Source organism: Mycteria americana, chromosome 2 (genome assembly GCF_035582795.1).
Source record: "Mycteria americana isolate JAX WOST 10 ecotype Jacksonville Zoo and Gardens chromosome 2, USCA_MyAme_1.0, whole genome shotgun sequence".
Classification (NCBI taxonomy): domain Eukaryota; kingdom Metazoa; phylum Chordata; class Aves; order Ciconiiformes; family Ciconiidae; genus Mycteria; species Mycteria americana.
In genome coordinates, this window is record NC_134366.1 from 111093684 (window position 1) to 111111783 (window position 18100).

General features: G+C 46.6%; 1 protein-coding gene across 1 annotated transcript; it reads left to right on the plus strand.

Annotated features, from left to right (window-relative positions):
• The first annotated feature begins 482 nt into the window (after positions 1 to 482).
• Positions 483 to 11743, plus strand: DIPK1C (divergent protein kinase domain 1C). The gene is made up of 4 exons (XM_075495670.1): positions 483 to 665; positions 6128 to 6805; positions 10630 to 10794; positions 11528 to 11743. Exons 1-4 carry the CDS (start codon positions 483 to 485, stop codon positions 11741 to 11743), a joined length of 1242 nt encoding a protein of 413 aa, XP_075351785.1.
• The last annotated feature ends 6357 nt before the right edge of the window (positions 11744 to 18100 follow it).

Consider the following 18100-nt stretch of genomic DNA (forward strand, 5'->3'; position numbering starts at 1 on the left):
CGAAGCTTTCACCGGGAGGAACGTCCGTCTCCAGGCTGCCTCTTTCAAAGTGGAAAGGGAAGGGGGGGGGGGGTTCCCACAGCAGCCTCCAGCACCGTTCAAAACCCCTTTTATTCTCGGGTGAGAAACTCAGAGGGGGGAGGCGGGGGGGCGCGGGCAGAAGCCGCCAAGAGGCTGCAGGGGCCGCTTGGCACCGGGGCGAGCAGACAAAAGCCGGCGGAACTACGTGGCTTCAATTCAAAAGGGGCGCTCCGGGCTCCGTAAGGGCAGCACCGGCCCGGGGAGGCGGGCGGCGGCGGGGGCGGGAGCGGGGCCGGTGCCGCGGCGGCGGGCAGCGCGGCGGCGGGGCGGGGGGGCGGCGGGCGCTTGGCGATGGAGCGGGACAAGCCTGCGGGGGGGGGAGCGCGGCGGCCGCCGCCGCTGCCGCTCGCTCGGGGCCGCAGCGCCTGAAGCGGCCGCCCAAGCCCAGCCCGGGCGCGACGATGAGGGGCATCCCGGGCTTAAAGCGGCTGCGGCTCAAAATCTGGCGGCGATGCACCCTGGTGCTCCTCCTGCTGTGGGCTGCCTGCTGGATGGTGGTGAGCGCCTTGCTGTTCCTCCTGCACAGGAGCGTCTTCTCCGAGCGCTGCACGGACGAGAAAAGCCGCCGGATCCTGGCCAGGCTGGTACGTGCCCCGGCGGGACGCGGGGCATCCCCGGGGGCCGCCCGGCAGGATGAGGCGCCGGGCGTCCGTCAGGGCTGCGGTGAGCCGAGCGCCCGATTTCGGCCGCGCCGCCCGGGCGCTCCTGCCCGGCTCCGTCCCGCCGCGGGGCCGCAGCCCCGGCGCGCCCCCGGTGCGCCCGGGCGAGCGGCTGCCGGCGGCCCCGGCGCTGCCTCGGCGGGCGGGCGGGCGGGCGGGCACTGCCTCCCTCCCTCCCTCCCTCCCTCCCCGGGGCGAGGGCAGGTGCAGGCAGCGGGCCGGCACCCGGCGTGGGGTGCGGGTGCGCTTCCCCGGCGCTTCGGAAGGGGCAGCTGGGCATCCCGCACGCTGCGAAGCGGGAGGAAACCTCCCTCCGGGTCTTTTGTGGCGTGGAGCCGCAAGGGTGTTTGTGCGAAAGTCGTCTTTCAGAAATGCCACACAGCTCGCAACGCCTCCTTTACGTCTGGCAGGGGCTGGCATTTAAGATGTAGTTATTCAAAATTCAAGAAAGGATTTGCGACTATTCATTAAAATCTCCCTAAAAAAAAAAGAAAAAGAAAGAGAAAAAGAAACTGATTTAGAATTGTGTAGGAAACACTTCGAGAAGAGGAGAAGCGTGGGTTAATGCTTTGAGTTTAATTTTGTTTCTTAATTAAGGTATTTATAGTGCCAATGCTTAGGTGGGAAGGGAGGAATCCGAATGGAAATTAAATCATCTGTTACTGCAGCAAGCAAAAACCGATCGCAGATTTCCCCTAAATTCTGTATAATAAAGGAAGAGAAACTATAGGCAGCGGTCCTGACAGTGCGTTTTTAATGGCAGTGAGATTCAGTTTCTTTACCCCAGCAGTCAGCTTGAAGCACAGCTGAGCTCTCAGGGTTGCAGCTGAGGGAATGAATCCTGCCCGTTCCTTACATGGCTGGGGAGAGCACAGAGGCGTGGAGCTGCAAGGAGCCACCGAGCTCAGGAAGGTCCAGGCCCTTGCCATCACGCTCGCTAGTAAACAGATGGACGGAGACTTGTTGCTGTTCTTCAGTTTGGAGAGCATCAGGCACGACTTCAAAAGCCCAGGCAGGGATCAGATTTCAGGCACAAGCTTGGAAAGGCGTCTCTGTCGCTGTGCGATAGCTCAGCTTCAGACCCCCCTTCCAGAGGAAGGCTAGCTGAGATTGCTGAGCTCATCCGTTTCCATAGGTGAGTCCTCATCTGTTTCTGTAGGTGAGTCTTCACTAGTATGGTTAAGGCTTGTAAGCGACAGTTTTCCCAGATGACGTTAGAAAGGGATCGTCCTTCTAGTGGAACGATTAGAAAATGAGCTCGTCTTCATCAGCCCTGAAATAAGTCTTTAGACATCTTCTGAGCACGGCACGAGTTTCGCAGTTATAGAAAGTGCAATTGATCTACGAAGCAAATAATCTGATAGCTTGAGTCTCGCGCCTTTTATTAAGCAAAATTCAACTTCCAAGAAAAACTATTTTACTAGTCTGTCATACTTTCAGTAGAAGATAAGAAGATGAGCTATTTTAAGCAAGTAGGTGAAAACTGCATGGTTGTATACCCTTGCAAGTGGTATTTCTGAAGGTTTATTTCCTTCTTCTGAGTAAAACATACATCTGTGCAGATGTGTACTGCACTGGGAAGGCTGAAGTAGCACTGGGCATTTTGCAGAGACCAACGTTAACTCTCCAAAAGATCACTTACTCTTTCCTAACACCGGTCTCATCTTCATTTACAGTGAACACACTAAATCACAGTGATCAATTTCTGTTTTCTCTGGAGAAATTAATTAATTTTGATGCCTTCCAAAACCTTGCTCACTATTGCATTTACATAGGAGAAGTCCTTGATAACAGGGCAGGACTCAGTCTCAGGCCTGATCTACACAAAAGTGAGGGTGGTACAGTAAGTTATTTAAATTTATATAAATCCTTAGTGGGGTTTACATTAATTTAAACTCTTACATGAATTTAAACCCAGCTTTTTTAACTTATCTTGATAAATGTACTAAGGATATTAAAAATTATGTAGCCAATTTTAAACAAAAACAGACGAGCGAGTCCAAACCATGCTTGTGTTTGCATTTCTGTGTAGTATAGCTCCTTTTCTCTAAGGCTTTTGGCTTAGTATCACTTTCATGTTTTAGTTTAAAAAAATCTGGCACTTAGTGGCATTCAAAGGGCGCTCATTAGGTAGATTTAAAACTGTCTCATCGACAGATCTCAAAATGCAGTCATTAAGACAGGGATGGCAGCGTGGAGGACCATTTCTGGAAGATTTCTTTGGGGAATTGATTCTTCCTTTCATCAGCAGTCATCGTGATGATATAAAATCTTGTTTGGTAAAGTTTGCAGTTAGTGCAAAGGTTCCTGGGTTGGTAAATAATAACCAGACCATCTTTTCCTTGCAGGGTAATCTGAATCACCTGGTTAAATGTTTTCAGTCCACCAAAGTATGTTTTAATACAGTAAAATGCAAGCTAGTACACTGGGGAGCACAAGAGTACAAGCAATGCCAATAGGATGGAAGACTATCTTGTAAAACTGTATGACTTTGGAAAGGACATAGAGGTCAAATAATGGCTTCAACATGAACTACCAGTTCGGTCTGTGCCTAAAAGCCTGATGTGACCTCTGAATGTCTCCAAAAAGGAGAATTAGGGAAGGGCTGTTGGCTGTCTTTGCAGCACTGGACAACAGCATTCAGTTCTGATGTCTGTGCTTCTAAGGTTGATGGAGGGAAAAATGGAGAGAAGAAACAGAGAGGGAATAAAACCACAAAAATCATCTGGGGGCTGAAAAAATAAGGATTATAGAGGGAGGGCTGAGGAGCTAATCTCACTTAGTGTATTATGCTTATGGCAAAACATAAAACACTAAAAGTTGGAATAATGGGGGGGGAGTAGTGGGGGTGTGAAGGTGCAGTCAGTCTTTGCTGACCTTCTAGGTTATAATGAACGGGAAACTGAGGAGATTTTTAAAGCCATTGAGTGTCTCACAACTCACTACATTCTGTGAGTAGAGAGACACTTTGAAAATTGTTCAAACTTCTCGATTGCTTATTTGAAGAGGCATTTTTGAAATTCGTGCTTGCACTGGTGGCCAGCAGAGAATGTCACTTCGGGAAGGCAGATCTGTGTTTCATCACTGTGAGGCCAGGAACTCCTTGGTCAAGTCCTGTTTCACAGATCCTCATTTGCAAAACACTGCGCAAGTTCAGTGTAAGAAGAATCAGGTTCAGAGACTCTTTGTCAGATACTAGGTTAATAATCAAAGATTTATGGGTTCAACTGCAACAGTGGACAAATCCTAAACAGCAGCCAGGTTCAAAAATGACTCATCTCCTATGTCTGGGAAATGTAAACGAGACTATTTTTTCCCACAACTACTTTTTCTCATTAATGCCGTTAAGAATGACGTGATGGCAGCACAAGAAAATAAGCTGCATATTCACATATTTGACTGCAGGTCTTCTGGGCACGTGTTCCTCTAGATGCAAGAGGTCCATGCATACAGACCCTCTAAGAGTGAACTTGATGGACTACAGTAAAATTGTCCACAGGAGCAAGCGTTCGCCCATGTGGACCCAATTACAGGACTAAGTCCCACATCATCTTACTGTAGCAGAAGAAGAGTTAGGTTGTGGTCTTCTCAATACGAGAGCAATGATTTTAAATGTGATTATACTTATGCTCCAAAGAAATCCCCCAAAACTCCTTCTGTTTGTAATCTTCTTTCTAAAATTGCTTAGAGTTCCAGATGGTAAAAACTGCTAAACTACTTCTGTTGAGAAAATTACATTTCCTACTTAAAAAAGGGAAAATAAATTTGTATTACATTCATAGGAGTGGATTTTCAAAAGCAAGAACATTGATCTGCATGCTCTGAAGTCTGTGGACAGCCCAGTGAGTCTGCTTGACCATCCTGACGTGGATGTGGATGCAGATGTGTGCGTTTCACACACGTACATGTACATCACCCTAGACTCAGGGTCAGGACATTCGTGCTAGAGTTTGCCTACCTGGCTCTCCTTGCTGGCATTGAATGTTCTCATTTGGGCTGTGAGAACATCAGAGTATAAATAAATTTTATGCGTGTCTGAACTGCCCTCAGTGAGCTGTTTCAGTCAATTTATCACCATTCCTGGATTTTGGACTTAATCCTCCACCCATTCCCCAGTGTGTTGTTTAAGGTTGGACTCTGAATGTTGCCTGGCATCAGAACATATTCCTCTGGTGCACACCTCAGAGACTGTCCTAAGAAAATACATCACTTGAATTTTATGATCATGTTTCTTGTGTATGTAACAGCAAGTCACAAATGAGGTGGGGATCAGGCAGCCGTTGCAAGAACTCCACATGCAGTGGGAGCTGCCAACTTGTTTAAATGAAGGTTCAAATGCCAGAAAGCAATGAAGAAGGCTGACACTGTCAAGCCGCCTCCCAGATGTTTGGCTTCCTATACCACCACAGTCTATTCCCCTTTCACCAGAGACCTCTGATCACCCCCTCTACTGATTCGCCCAAAGCAGTCCCTGCAGCTGCACTTCTGAATGCCCATAGGAGTATATTGACTGCCTACACTTTTGGAAATTATGGTATGGAAACAATTATGGGTTGAAGGAAGGACTGGTGAGGAAATCCTTGCAGTTCTTGTATGAATTTGCAGTGACCACTTAACTATGAAGCAGCAGTTCCCATGTTCCCATGGGCTGATTTTTTCCAATTAAAAAAAAAAAAGTATTTAATTCATATTAGACTGTCACTTCTTATAAGTACATATAAAAACTGGAAAAGTCATTTTGTCCTACAGCATTTACATATTTAAAAATTCTGAAAGTTCTTGGTCCAAGAGGCATTGAGCGCAACCTCTGTGTTTCCTGGCAGTGCAGAAGGAGGTTCTTACAGCTTCATTCAGGGCATGGGTGCCCTTGAGTGCAAGGTTGAAACACGCAGGGCTGAGGAAGATCCCAGCAATCCAGCTACCCATGGATTCTCCTGTAGTTTAAGTGGGGATATTGAAGTTACGCTGCCCTGAACCTTCCAGAGAAGTCCTGAATTACACTGGAAGTTATCTCCTGTGCCTGAAAGTATTACAGCCCAGAATCTCACATAGCGCAGCCAAGTGTGTTCAAAGCTTGTCTCGCTGAATTCATATGTGGCGAGAACTTAAGAGTAACAGGTCATCTAGTCCATTTCCTTGCCCCAAAAAAGCCTGTCCTTCACCATCCCAAGAATCCCTGTTTTGAAACAAGATTCCCCCTAGTAAAAGGTCTCTAGAGACTTCTGAGAAACCATTGAATAACCCAACGATTGTAGAAGGTGTGTGCTTGCGGTACCACAACTGCTGCAAGACTCTTGAGCTTAGGACTATTGTTGATTCTTTGCCTTTCTTCTAAGGGGTCCACGGGTGTACGGTCCTGCTATGAATATTCTTCTCTTTCACTCCAGTGTCTTGACTACAGCAGCGGAGCCCTGACGGGCGACCTCTGTGAAGACCTGTGTGTGGCACAGAAGCTGGTGTACAAACACTGCCTTTACTATGACAGAGGTAAGAAGGTCATCCAGGCTGACTGGAGAGGCCAGCCCATCATCCTGAAATCCAAAAAGGAAATCTTCTCCAGCTACCAGCATCTCAGTATGCTTGAGGAGGTGGAAACACAGGATATTCCTGAAACAGAGCTTCTGCTGATGGTAGCCTTGGAGGTCAAAAATGTCCTGGGGCTAGAAGTGTCTAACAATACTGTGGGGCCCCTGTGGACAAGGAAGAAAGGACCGCATTGGAAAGCACAGGTGGCCAGCATGTGGTCCTTGCTCCAGCAGGAAGAATATATCTACTTCAGTTTGCTGCAGGACTTCAGCAAACACGTGCTACGAATTATTGGCTCTTGTGGACACTTTTATGCTGTGGAGTATCTCACAGCTGGACATGCCTGGCACAAAACTCTTTTTCCCTTGGAAAACATGGTCAGTCCCTCCCTTGCTGGCCACAGAAGCAAGGTGAGAGCCATCATTGACATTGCACTCAGCTTTCTGGACATGGTGCAGCATTTTGATAATGATTTCTCTCACCGTCTTCACCTGTGTGACATCAAACCAGAAAACTTTGCTATCAGGCACGATCTTACGGTAAGTTGAGTCTTTGGGCTTGTGTTGCAGCAATTTGAGGTCAAATCCTAATCTGAAAGTGGCTGTGTAAAAATGACGCTTCCCTCCTCGTGCAGCTTTTGGCCAAGTTTTTGCAAAACCGATGCATTTACAAGTGACAGGGGAGTTTCTCTACTACTTTTCCTCTTTGTAGTACATGGAGCCACGTTTCAGAGCGTTAGATCCTGCTGCTTGTTTCGAGAACTGTTTGCTCAGTTCTGATTTGTTTCGCCTCCTCAAAGGCACTGGCACCGACAGGGTCCCTTGAATGTGGTGAAGGATTCCTCCTGAAGGCAAGGAGATCTCAAAAGCTGTAAATGAAGCTGTAATTTGAGTCATGGCAACTATTTCTGGTAGTGATGCTGAAAGGTAAAGCTGTTTGAATTTGAAAGCTAAGGCTGAATTCTCTGACCTGGCACAAGGGGTCCTCCCCACATACAAACACACACATCTTTGTGCTTTAGTGTTCAGCTTATCTGGTCTGGAAATGATCCAAGGGCAGCGGCATGAAACTCCCTGGTAGTGTTACTCTTTGACTTTTCATTGTACAGCTGTAACTCAGACCTGAATAGCTATGCGTGTTTTCTAAGTAGTGATGTAGCTCAGCACCGCATTGCTGAACGTATCTTGCATTCATTCCGTGGACAGAAATTCCGCTGGTTTCGGTGGGAATTGTGTGCATGGACCGGAGGCACTGTGCAGTAAGTAAGTGTTTGAACCCGACTCACAATTTGCAGTGACATCAGCGGAGTTTATGGACTCCGAGTGAACATAAAGCATTTTCAGAGACTTGAATGCTATTTTCAGTGCTCGCTGAGTGTTAATATAACACTCGCATCTTCAGAGTACTAGGCAAACATTGCCTAAACATATAGCCATTAAGAGCAATTAGAGTGCTTCCCCTTCACCCTTCCCTTCCCTTCCGTTGTTTATTCAGGTGCAGTGCAGCAGCTGAACAGGGAATGGGTGAGGAGGTACAGCAAGAAGCGAAAAATGCGAACCGGTGTTTGGGCAAAGTGAGGTACGGCAGGGATTCCTCAAGGCAGGCGTTGCCCACCTTTTTCAGTTACGCAGGGCTGTGACTGCCTGTGGCCAAGCACCCACCAGAGCATCTGTTTTGCCACCTGCTTAGAGGAAAAGGGATTTCATTCAGGAAAAAAGAAAGAATATTGGCTGTGTCTTCCCTTATGAGTGCTTTTGGTGAGGCTTGCTTCTCCAGGATCCTCCCGTGACTTCTGGGGTCCAACGAGACAGCAGTCACCTTCTGCTATAGGAAAGTACTCTAATTTAGTATTTTCTAAGAGAATTCATTAAAAAAATGAAACGTGAGCTGCTGCTCACTCATGGCTCTCCCAGTTGTACGTTACAGCCTGTTGGTATCACCTGTTTTCACCCCATTGGGCTGGGAGACAGGAGATGCACACAGACAGAAAGCGGCGGGGGCACGGCGGCAGGGAGAGCTTCTGATCGGTGAAGAAGGAAGGAGAGTGAGAAGCAGAAACTCTAGGTGCTTTTATCAACTAGTTCCAGAACAGGGACACAGCAAGGCAGCCTCTTTTTTTGCCCCTCATGTTTTTTTTAAGTGATTTTTTCACTTGCTTGTTTCTTGTGCTCTGTATAGGATAATAATAAACACCCGTAATAGTACCACTTATTCTTGTTCGCAGCAACGAGGCTGCTAATGCCCGAAGAAATGTGCCTGGAGTGCAATAGTTTTACTTTGAGGATTATTTTCAGATGGTGGGGATAAGCCTCCGGCCCTCACTCCAGCCTTCCCATGCTGTTCCTGCAGCACGGAGGGGAGAGATCACTGCCTGGTAGATCATCCAGGGGAATGTTAAGCTGCCATGGAGCTACATAAGAGGCAGAGTTGGAAGGAGATTTGGGTGAATATACAGTGCTCCGGGAGAGCTTCCTATTCTGCCAGCGCCTCAGAAAGAACTAGAAAGATTACAGCACCTTGAACATGACTTTAAGTCAGGTCAGGAGCCAAGTTGGGTCCTTCCTGCGTTTCCTTAGGCACCTTCCTCATTTATTACAATCATAACAAACCCCACCAAAATGTAGCTGTTTATAGGTAGAGTGTCACCCAGATCTATCTTCGCAGGGTCTGGCTGGATGCCCACACATTTTTGTAACAGATGAACTTGATGAAACCACTGAACCCTTTGGCAGCCGCACGTTTGGGAACCCGGGCTTTTTTTCCTAGCGGAGCAATTGATCAGATTGTGAAAGGTGCTCAGTGCTGGCAGACACCCCACCAGGGTGCTGCTGCAGCGACCCTCGGACTGGGGAAACCCTGCACCGCTTTTACTGTCTCTTCTCCAAAGAAGTGAACAGCAAAACTGCAGAAAGCTCAAGGAAGTAAAGAAGAAAAGAAAAAAAATTTGCCTGTCCAAACGTGTGAAATTCTTTAGGCTACCTCATCATTATCAAGCTCTCCAAGAAGCTTAAAGATACTCAAGTTTTAAGCTGTTCCTCATCTCTTTAAGATTTTCCCTGGGGAAAAAGAAGTAGAATAAAACGAAGATTAGACCTTGTGCTTTCTTTTGCCTGTGGAAGGTTTATTTGGCCTTCTACCAGACCAGACATCTTTAGTTCCTGGGGTTGATCCAGCTGCTGCTCCAGCCACCCAGTTCAGCTTCCCCTGTTATTTATCTTAAAAATGAGGCTATCGTTTGAGCCCAAGTAACTCTGCTTTGCCCAGGTCCCAGACATTTCCCTCCGTGAAAATGTGTGTCAGCTGTTGCAAGGGAGAGTCTCTGACCCCGACTGTCAAGCGTTAAGCGCAGCTCTGAACGTACGCCGATTGCTGCATCCATGGCGCTGAAGGCAGGCTGCGTTCGCTGTGGTCACCCACAGCGTGTCTCATGTCGAGCAGCTGCCATCCCATGGCTGGCTTCCTTTCTTTCCCTGTTTATTGCTGTGATTTTTTTAGGTGAAGTATTCATGGGTGGAGTGACACTGGCAGAAACTGAGACTACAGCCCTTCGCTCCCAGAATGGTTTCAAACCTAGCACAGGCAGCAGCTCTGCAGACCTCTTTGTGCTGCGTATTCACTATTTTGCAAGCCTCGTGTCAGGGCGAGAAAACTGATTGATCCCTTCAGTCCTTGCTTTTTCTGCTGAGACCAGCTGCTGGCTGGACTCTGTTAGGGACCATATTTCTGGACAAGCAGAACAAGAACCATGCACAATAAATGAGTCAAACCATAGCAAACAGGACTGGGCAAAGCCAGTCTCGACTTTCAGCAGCCTCAGGGATCTCTCTACAGCTGAGCAGACTCAAACCCGCTGAATGCCATGGCAGGTTTGGAGGAGCTGTACCAGGTGCGGGTACTTCTGCACATCCCGCTGCTCCTCTCCACAACGCTCAAGTCAGGGGTTTACTCTGAATGGTGAATTGTGAAATGATACCGTCTGGCCTGTGGGTAATTTTGCCCCCTCATATAATTAAAAGGTTGAGCTGTCATCTACATAATGTAATAATCTCTAAATCAATCTTCAAGTTGGATAGTCTCGGTTTAAGGCACATCAATCCAGTTGACCCCAGGGACGCATATTGTCCAGAAATAATTTTCCCTTTCCTGGTGTCGTAAGCAGTGGCTGTTTTTGTTTAAAAAGTGGTATTTATAAGACTAGTGCAGCTCAGTTTAGCAAAATAAAGCCCTTTCTTTGTGATCCCAGTTCTCCACTGGCAGATGCTCCCAGCACAGCATTTCCAAAAGCAAGCGGCAAAGAACGCTTGCTCAGCCCTGTCCCGCAGGCTGTGCCGTGCCAGATCTGACGGCTTGTTTTGATCCACAGGTGGTGGCCATTGATGTGGATATGGCCTTTTTTGAACCCAAAATGAGGGACATCCTCGAACAGAACTGCACAGGGGACGAAGATTGTAATTTTTTTGATTGCTTTTCAAAATGCAATCTGAAAATCGGAAAATGCGGAGCACAGAGAGCCAATAACAACTTGCAAGTGAGTAGACACAGCTGCTTTATGCATCCATTTCTTTTAAAATCACACTGACTGTAAAATGCATGGTATGTACTAGGAGACTGTGAGACGAAGACAGGTTTTTAAACGTGACCACGTAAGTGCCAGTCCTGTTCAGAAATCCCATTGTGGGGGCACGCAAACAGATCTTTATGTTCACTAGCGTTTATTTGCCGTGGGTTTGTGTAGCTGTTAGCTCAGTGCCTCAGACAGGAGCGTGAAGGAAGTAGGGGCAGGGGACTAGCATTAGCATTAGCATTAGCACTAACGGTAAAGTCGGGGCTGTCCACCTGTAAGCACTGGGGGGGCTGCGATTCCCCACTCTACAGACGTAGTACGCGGATGTAGTGGAAAGGGGGGTCCGTGGGGTTCTTGGCCCTGGGATGGGGTGTCTTTAGCTCACCCACCTTGTGCTGGTGGGAGGCAGCAGGGCAGCAGAGAGGCTGGGGGAGTGTGGCTTGGCGGCCTTTTGCCGGCTTCTCGCACCCCCTCGCCCTCACCACTTGTTATGCAGAAGTGCGAGAGCAGTCTGAGAAGAGGGGGGATTCCTCAGCCTGAGCATAGCCTTTGCGGCTGCTCCTTTTCTATACCTTCCTCTTTGAACGGCTGGAGGCATTTTGGATTCAGACGACATTTTGCTACAGTCCTAGAGAAGCAGCAGGGCATTCGTTGTAGCTCCTGAAAGACAACCATCTGCTCTTTTCCCTTTCCTCAGGTAATTTGTGACAAAATATTCCGTCGCTGGTTTTCCCCAAATCTCAGAGGACCGCTGGTTTCCCTCCCCCTGCAGCTGCAGCTGCAGAAGGCTGTGCGGGAGTGTGCCGAGCCAGGGCACGCGGATGCTGCCGGGCACCAGAGGACTCTGAAATCTCTCTCCGAGTTATACCACCTGCTTCGGGTCACTCAGCGAGAACTGCAAAGGGCAGAGTAGACACAAAAGGCAGAACTGGAAAGGCCACATCCCGGCCACTGCTAAGGGACGCTGTATATGAGGCAGTCTTTCTTTTCTTTCTCTCTTCCATCCCTCCTACCCATTGTATTACATTTACAGCACAGAGATTGTTTTTCTCCTATGCAAATGAAATTCATGGCTGCAGGTGCAGCACGTCCTGTTAATATCCTTTCAAGTGTGAAATTGTTTTATATTACCTGGATTCTGTTCTTGCTTATTTTCCTGAGCTAGCGCGAGCCCTCTCCATCAGCGTTCAGCACATCGTTTGCTTACCAAGAGCTGTGGTCGCTGCTCAGATAGCATCTGTCTGAGTGTGGTGCTCAGAGTGAGGATGCATTTACAGAAGAAAAGTGTAAGTGCAGCAAAACTAACATCCATAATTAAAATAGTGGGTGGGTGGGTGCGGATAAGTATGTGCATGGTGTTTGTTTTAATTCCTTTGTGGAGTGAGGTTTTTTTAAAGCAGGGACAGAGCGCTCTGTGTGAAAAAACAATCATCTCAAATAGGGAAATGTATTGTCACACGAGTGAAGAGTGGCTTTTGTACAAAGCAGTCCTTTCTGATGTCCCCAAATGCATTTTATCTGGTGTGTTGCATTACCTGTGCCATAGCTAACTTTCTGGGGAGAAATTATATGAAGGTACTTAGGACTTTTCTAGAGCAAAATAATTATAGCCCTGTTGAGTTCCCATGTGGGTACTCATATTCTGCAGGGGAGAGGTATGAATAATGCCACTGAATTTTCCCATATGAACAAGCCCTCAGGCACTTGTACATCAGAGCACTTGATAAGGAGCACTCCTTTGCCAGAGAGCAGAATTCCCCAGGAATGCCAACCATCTGTCCTTTGCACTGAACAGAACAATATCCAGACCCAGAGTTTTCTTACACAGTATTTTTTTAATGAACACAAGGAAATTTTTCGTAAGAATTCATTATCTTGCAATCAGTTACATAAATAAAGATTCCTAGATCAACTTAAAATCATTAACTTTGCCTTTCAAACGTGCGTAGCTGTGGCTGGAGAATCGAACACACGGGTTCAGAAGACATTGCATGCGTTTAGGCCCAATACTGGGCAATATACCCATGAGCTGCTTTTGGCATGAAGACATTAAAACCCCCACAAACAGAAAAACCAACAGCCTATGGCAGCCTTCAGCTCAGCAGGAGTCTTCAATATTAAGACTGACAATACTGGTTTGTGGATGTGAGACACAGAACAACACCTAATCCTTTTCATCTTTATACGCCTCAGCCTTATGACAGCCCTGAAGCCTGTGAGCACTAATTATACATAAACTTTCCATTTCTGGCGTGGTTCTTTAAAGTGATGTTAAAGACTGCCTGTGACCAGAAAAATGCGAGCTGCTTAGGAGACCTTGACACTTACCCAAAACTAGCTCAAATTTTCAGACTAGTGCTAGGTTTGTTTCTATTTCTTGCAACAGACTACTGTTATTTTAAAAATCACGCAAGCCCCCAAGAAGCTCACAGCAAGGGCAAGGTCGGCTGCTTTGCCTAGGGCTGTACTGAAGACAAGCTGCCGCTAAGCCAGAGCTACAGCTTAGGAGCTCCTGACTGGTAAAGTTGTGCTCAGTCCACGCTTCCCCTCTAAGCAGGGAGACAGACAATGTTTCTATACCTTAACATCATCCTTTGCAAAAGCAGGAAGGCAAAGCAGGATAAGAAGAAACCCAAATTCCAGAACAAACCCTGTCACAAAGTTCTGAAATTGATAGAGGAGAAAATAATTAAGGATAGAATCAGATTATGGTAAAGGGTCAGGGACAGATAAAGTATCAGGTAGAGAGAAGATGAGGAAAAAGAGGCGAAGGAGAAATAGGAAAAATGAAGTAAAAAAAAATTGGCCCATTTTGTGAAAACATGATTTATGATGTAAGATTGAATAAACTGGCACTTAGTCTGAGGAAGAAGAGACAGAAGAGAAGCACGGTAACACTCTTCAGAAACAGAAAGAGGCTGATACAAAGAGAACAGGAGAGAACTGCCCTGTCCAGATTTCCTTGGTGGATATGACAGGCCATGAGCTTAGGGAGGAAAATTCCCTAGGATTTTTCAGGAAATTCAGGCTAGACATTTGTTACAGGTTTTCTGTAAGGAACAGTGGAGATATGGCACAGATCATTTGGGAAAACTTCAGTCTTCCTAAGTTGTGATTCTTAACTACAGGCAAGAGTGAGCGCCTGTCAGGAGCGATGTACATCTAGTAATGTCCATGATCCTGCCTTGAGGTAGCCTTTTGTCTCCAAGTCCTGTGATTCTGCTATTACCAGCTTATGTTTGTGCTCTTGTGACTCCCTCACAATGAAATCCACCCTTCTGAGACACAGGGACAGGTAACTCACGTTATATGTGCAAATGCATGGGCTCCCCTGGGAAGGGAAGGCACAGAGCTCTCCGACTGCGCCAATGATGCCACAGAGCCTGCTGGTGTGATCAGGGTTCCTGCGTTCCTCCCTGCTGAAGAAGGCACTGATCCTTGCTAGATGCAGTATACACCCCAAACGCTGCTGGGGAACCCAAAGATCTTATACATTATCCCTCTCCTGTTTCCCTGGTCCCATTAATTCTTCCCTCCTTCCCAAGCCCGGCGGGTACCATCAGGGAAGAGCAAGCATCATGCAGACACCCTGTGCTTTGCAGCAGTGTTACACTCTACCATGGCAGGACTCCCCTTCCCATTTTCAGGTTTGCATTTCAAACAGGCTAAATTTCTGTTGGATGTGATGTTTCAGTTTTAAAACGGGTGGGAAAAACCTAGCGCAATGAAGCCCGGCGGCAGCCAAACGCTGGTGGAATGTCACTCCGCTCAGAAGGTCCTTCTTCTTGGCAGGATTTAGGAAGGGAAGCTGCCTTTGACAGATTTCTCCAACCGCCCCAGGGCCTGGCTGCAGCCACCTCCACCTGGCAGGGACCTGCTTCCCCCACACCACACACTTTCCCAGGTCATTACGTTTCACTTCTTCTTTTCAGGATACAGAGAATAATCCTCAGAAACCTCTCAAGAGCGACACAAATGGGTTATTTGTACTTGGCTGGCCTGTGATATTGCATATCAGTGGTGCAGCCAGCTCCGGCTGGCTTTGGTACATCTTCACCGGTGAGTGGAAAGACAAGGAGCATCTGACAGGGCTTGATTCTTCACTGCCCCCCATGCACTTTGTAAAGTCACTCAGACCTGGGAAATGGGAGAAAAAAATTCTACCAGTGAAGCAAATGAAATATTCCAGCTTATTTAGAAAGGTACCAATGCCCAAAGCAGGAATAAAACAGTAGTCATGCCTTTATCTCCCCGGGACAGAAAGAAAAGAAAATGAAGACACCGTGTTAGTTGCCGTTTGCCTTAAGGAGGCAAGTGCGACCTGCATTATTTTACACCCATGTTTTATGGTGGAAATATCTATACAGGTGTTTGACAATGAAGAACCAGGCTCACATGTCCCTTCCGACAAAGCCCTTTTCATACTGCCTCGGCAGCACTGCCCACCAAAAATAGCCTTGGCATAAAGAGAGACCCAGCTGGCACGTACTTCAGAGGGCATGGCCGGGTCGGGCGGGTATTGAATGAGAGTCCTGTGTGCTGTTGAACCCGGGCTGTTGGCACAGTTTCTTGCAATACAACAGCCAGCAGTGATAGCTGGGAAATTCTGCAGCGAAACAGTCCTGGGGTATGGTCAGAAAATGAAAAGTTGTCAAAAATTATATCATGCACTACAAGAGTCTAATTAAATAAACCCAAGACACCAAACCCCTCAATTTAAAATGCTTTTAAATCCATTTTGAAAATGTCTAACATACTCGGTTTTGACAGTTTCTATATGGAAAAATCTGCAAGTTATTTTCCCACTTTTAGTTAATTCATACTGAAAAGGTTTGCAAAATAAAAAGATGAAGAGTGAAATGAATCACGATTTAAAAAACAGTGCTTTGTCTGGTCTACGCAGTGCAGCTTGTTAGTACCCTCATCGCTTTCTGATGTTTACTTTTCATCCCGATTCAGATGAGAAATTTCATGAAAGCTCAAAATCTTTTGGAGAGACTCTTTCACCCAGCCCCAGTGGTCAGATCCGGGAAAGAGGAGGTCCGCATATAGTTTTTGAAGTCAGCTTTGCTTCCCACTTCACTTCTGTCTACTGTTTGTGATCTTAACTTGGGCTGCAATGGTTTCTACTTGCGCTCTCTCACTTTCAGGTGTCTCCAAAGCACCTGCCTGCTGGCATCCCAGCTTGGTATCTTAGTTCACCACAGCTTTGCAAAATCATAGACTATGTAAGATTCTTCGCACTGTTCATCCCCTCCGTATAAAAGATGACTCCTCTCATATAGATTCACTAATAACATTTGGCTGCACTGGGAATGGCCACTTAATCCAAGAAGGCTGTTCCCGTTCAATTGATCTCAGCCCCATCTCTTTGCTCAGTCAGTCTGTTCCTGAATCCTTTTCGCCCTATAAAAGTGGCACTACCTCTTGATTCATTTCTACCACTTGCTGCATTAGTGCCTTACTCAGCAACTTTCTCCCCATATTTATGGCTCTCTGTGGAACAGGAATGGCATTAAGTCATTGTTTATTCCTTCTTTGCATCTCGGTTAGCAGCATGTGCTTCAGCTCTGCAATAATCTCATTATACTATCTGCTCCCACATTTTACAAGAGGTGAGTCCAGTTGGAGGTCTGCTTCATAATCTTTAGGAAAGATAAATTCAACCCTTTCCTCAAGATTTTCACAGAATGACTACTTCTTAGATGCAGATTTTTGGCCAATTGGCATTGTATGCTCTGCAAAAATATCTGCAAGCAATAGTCCTGCACCAGGGTGATGTGAAACAGAGCAAAACTCCGTGCCCCAAAGGATTTATGTGGTCTCCCTTGTGTTTTGAGGTTGACTTAATGGCGACTAACCCAGAACAGCAGGTCATTGCTATAGCCACAGTTTTTCATATAGAGCCCACTACTCCCTAGTGTGAACTCACTGGTGCCCTGTCCACCGAGAGCATTCGCATACATTGCTCAAGTCAGCAACAGATGTAACAACAGGTATTTGGGACAGGGGGAGAAGAAAGGGAAGGGTTTGCTTTCTTTTGATTAGAAACATTGACTGAACAAAACACTTCCTACAGGTGAAAAATGGGATCAGGAACTTGAAGGAGTTAGAGACTCCTCACTGATTTTTTTTTTTCCCTTGGTTAAAAAGTGTAGAGCCAAGCTGCCCTGTTTATTTTTATGTAGTTTGCAAAAAAGAAAAAAAGAATTAAAGAAGCCACATACCATGTTGCCTGTCTTTCAGCAGATCATATTGTTGTATGTAACAGGCAGGAAGGTGATAAATTGCAGCTTTTAATGAGTATCAGGCTGTAACATCTGAGCCTTGTGGTTGTAATATCAGTTGACACATCTGAACAACCAACTGTAACAAAACCCATAACCGGTATCGGTGGAAGCGTACAATCAGATTAGGCATCTTGGCAGATGCTCTCGGAAGCCTAGTACAGATGAGCGATGAAATCCCTCTCTTGGGGCTGACTTGCAGTCAGTCCAAGCAATAAGCGGAGTCACTCTGCAGAAGCCTCAGTCGCTGCCACTTTCCAGGATCCTCCGTGAAATCAGGAGAAAGGCTACTGGGCTTTCAGTAGCAGAAAAAGGCAGCAACACGTAGAGAGGGAAAGAATGAGTTGCCTGGAAGCATGAAAATACAGGACAACTGAACTCAGAACTGAAGCTCATAAGAGACCTCGTACTGAAAAATCAGAGAACATCAATAAATTGATTGGAAAAAAAAGCCCGAACACTTTTATTGCAGTTCTTCAAAATAAAAAAGAACAGCAGCACAGGGGATATAGTGCAGGCATCCCCAAAGCCATTTGTTGTACGTGTCTAAAGATCTGTCAGGTAGCCTGTGGAGCTGTAGAATGACGTCTGCAGCCTGAAGGCTAGGCAGAATAAAATAACTTAGCAAAAGCTTTTAGCACTACTATTTACATAAATGCAGAAAACCGTCCTAATTAGTAACAACCTACGCTGGCCAAAAAAGGAGAAAAGCGTGCTTTTCTCACTGAAAGTGTTATGTCTATAAATTAAAGTATGGCAAAATGTGGAAATCCCTGGAAGGCTATGATCCCTGAAAAGGCTATTGTACTTTGTTTAAAGTTTTGATCCTGCAGGCTTGGGCCCTAAGCAGCAGAGAGATTGCCGAGCTCCTTTAAACTCCATGATTATTGGTGCCTTCTGCAATACACTTTGAGCTCCTTTTACTGTAAACTGGAGGGGCTTTTTTCCTGCACTACAAATGTGCCTAAGTGGTGACGGCAGCC

Excerpts from the sequence above, each read along its gene's own strand:
- DIPK1C (XM_075495670.1), top strand. The coding sequence starts at position 483 with ATGAGGGGCATCCCGGGCTTAAAGCGGCTGCGGCTCAAAATCTGGCGG. Across the intron at positions 666-6,127 it reads GCCGGATCCTGGCCAGGCTG|TGTCTTGACTACAGCAGCGG; the intron begins GTACGTGCCCCG and ends CTTTCACTCCAG. Across the intron at positions 6,806-10,629 it reads CTATCAGGCACGATCTTACG|GTGGTGGCCATTGATGTGGA; the intron begins GTAAGTTGAGTC and ends TTTGATCCACAG.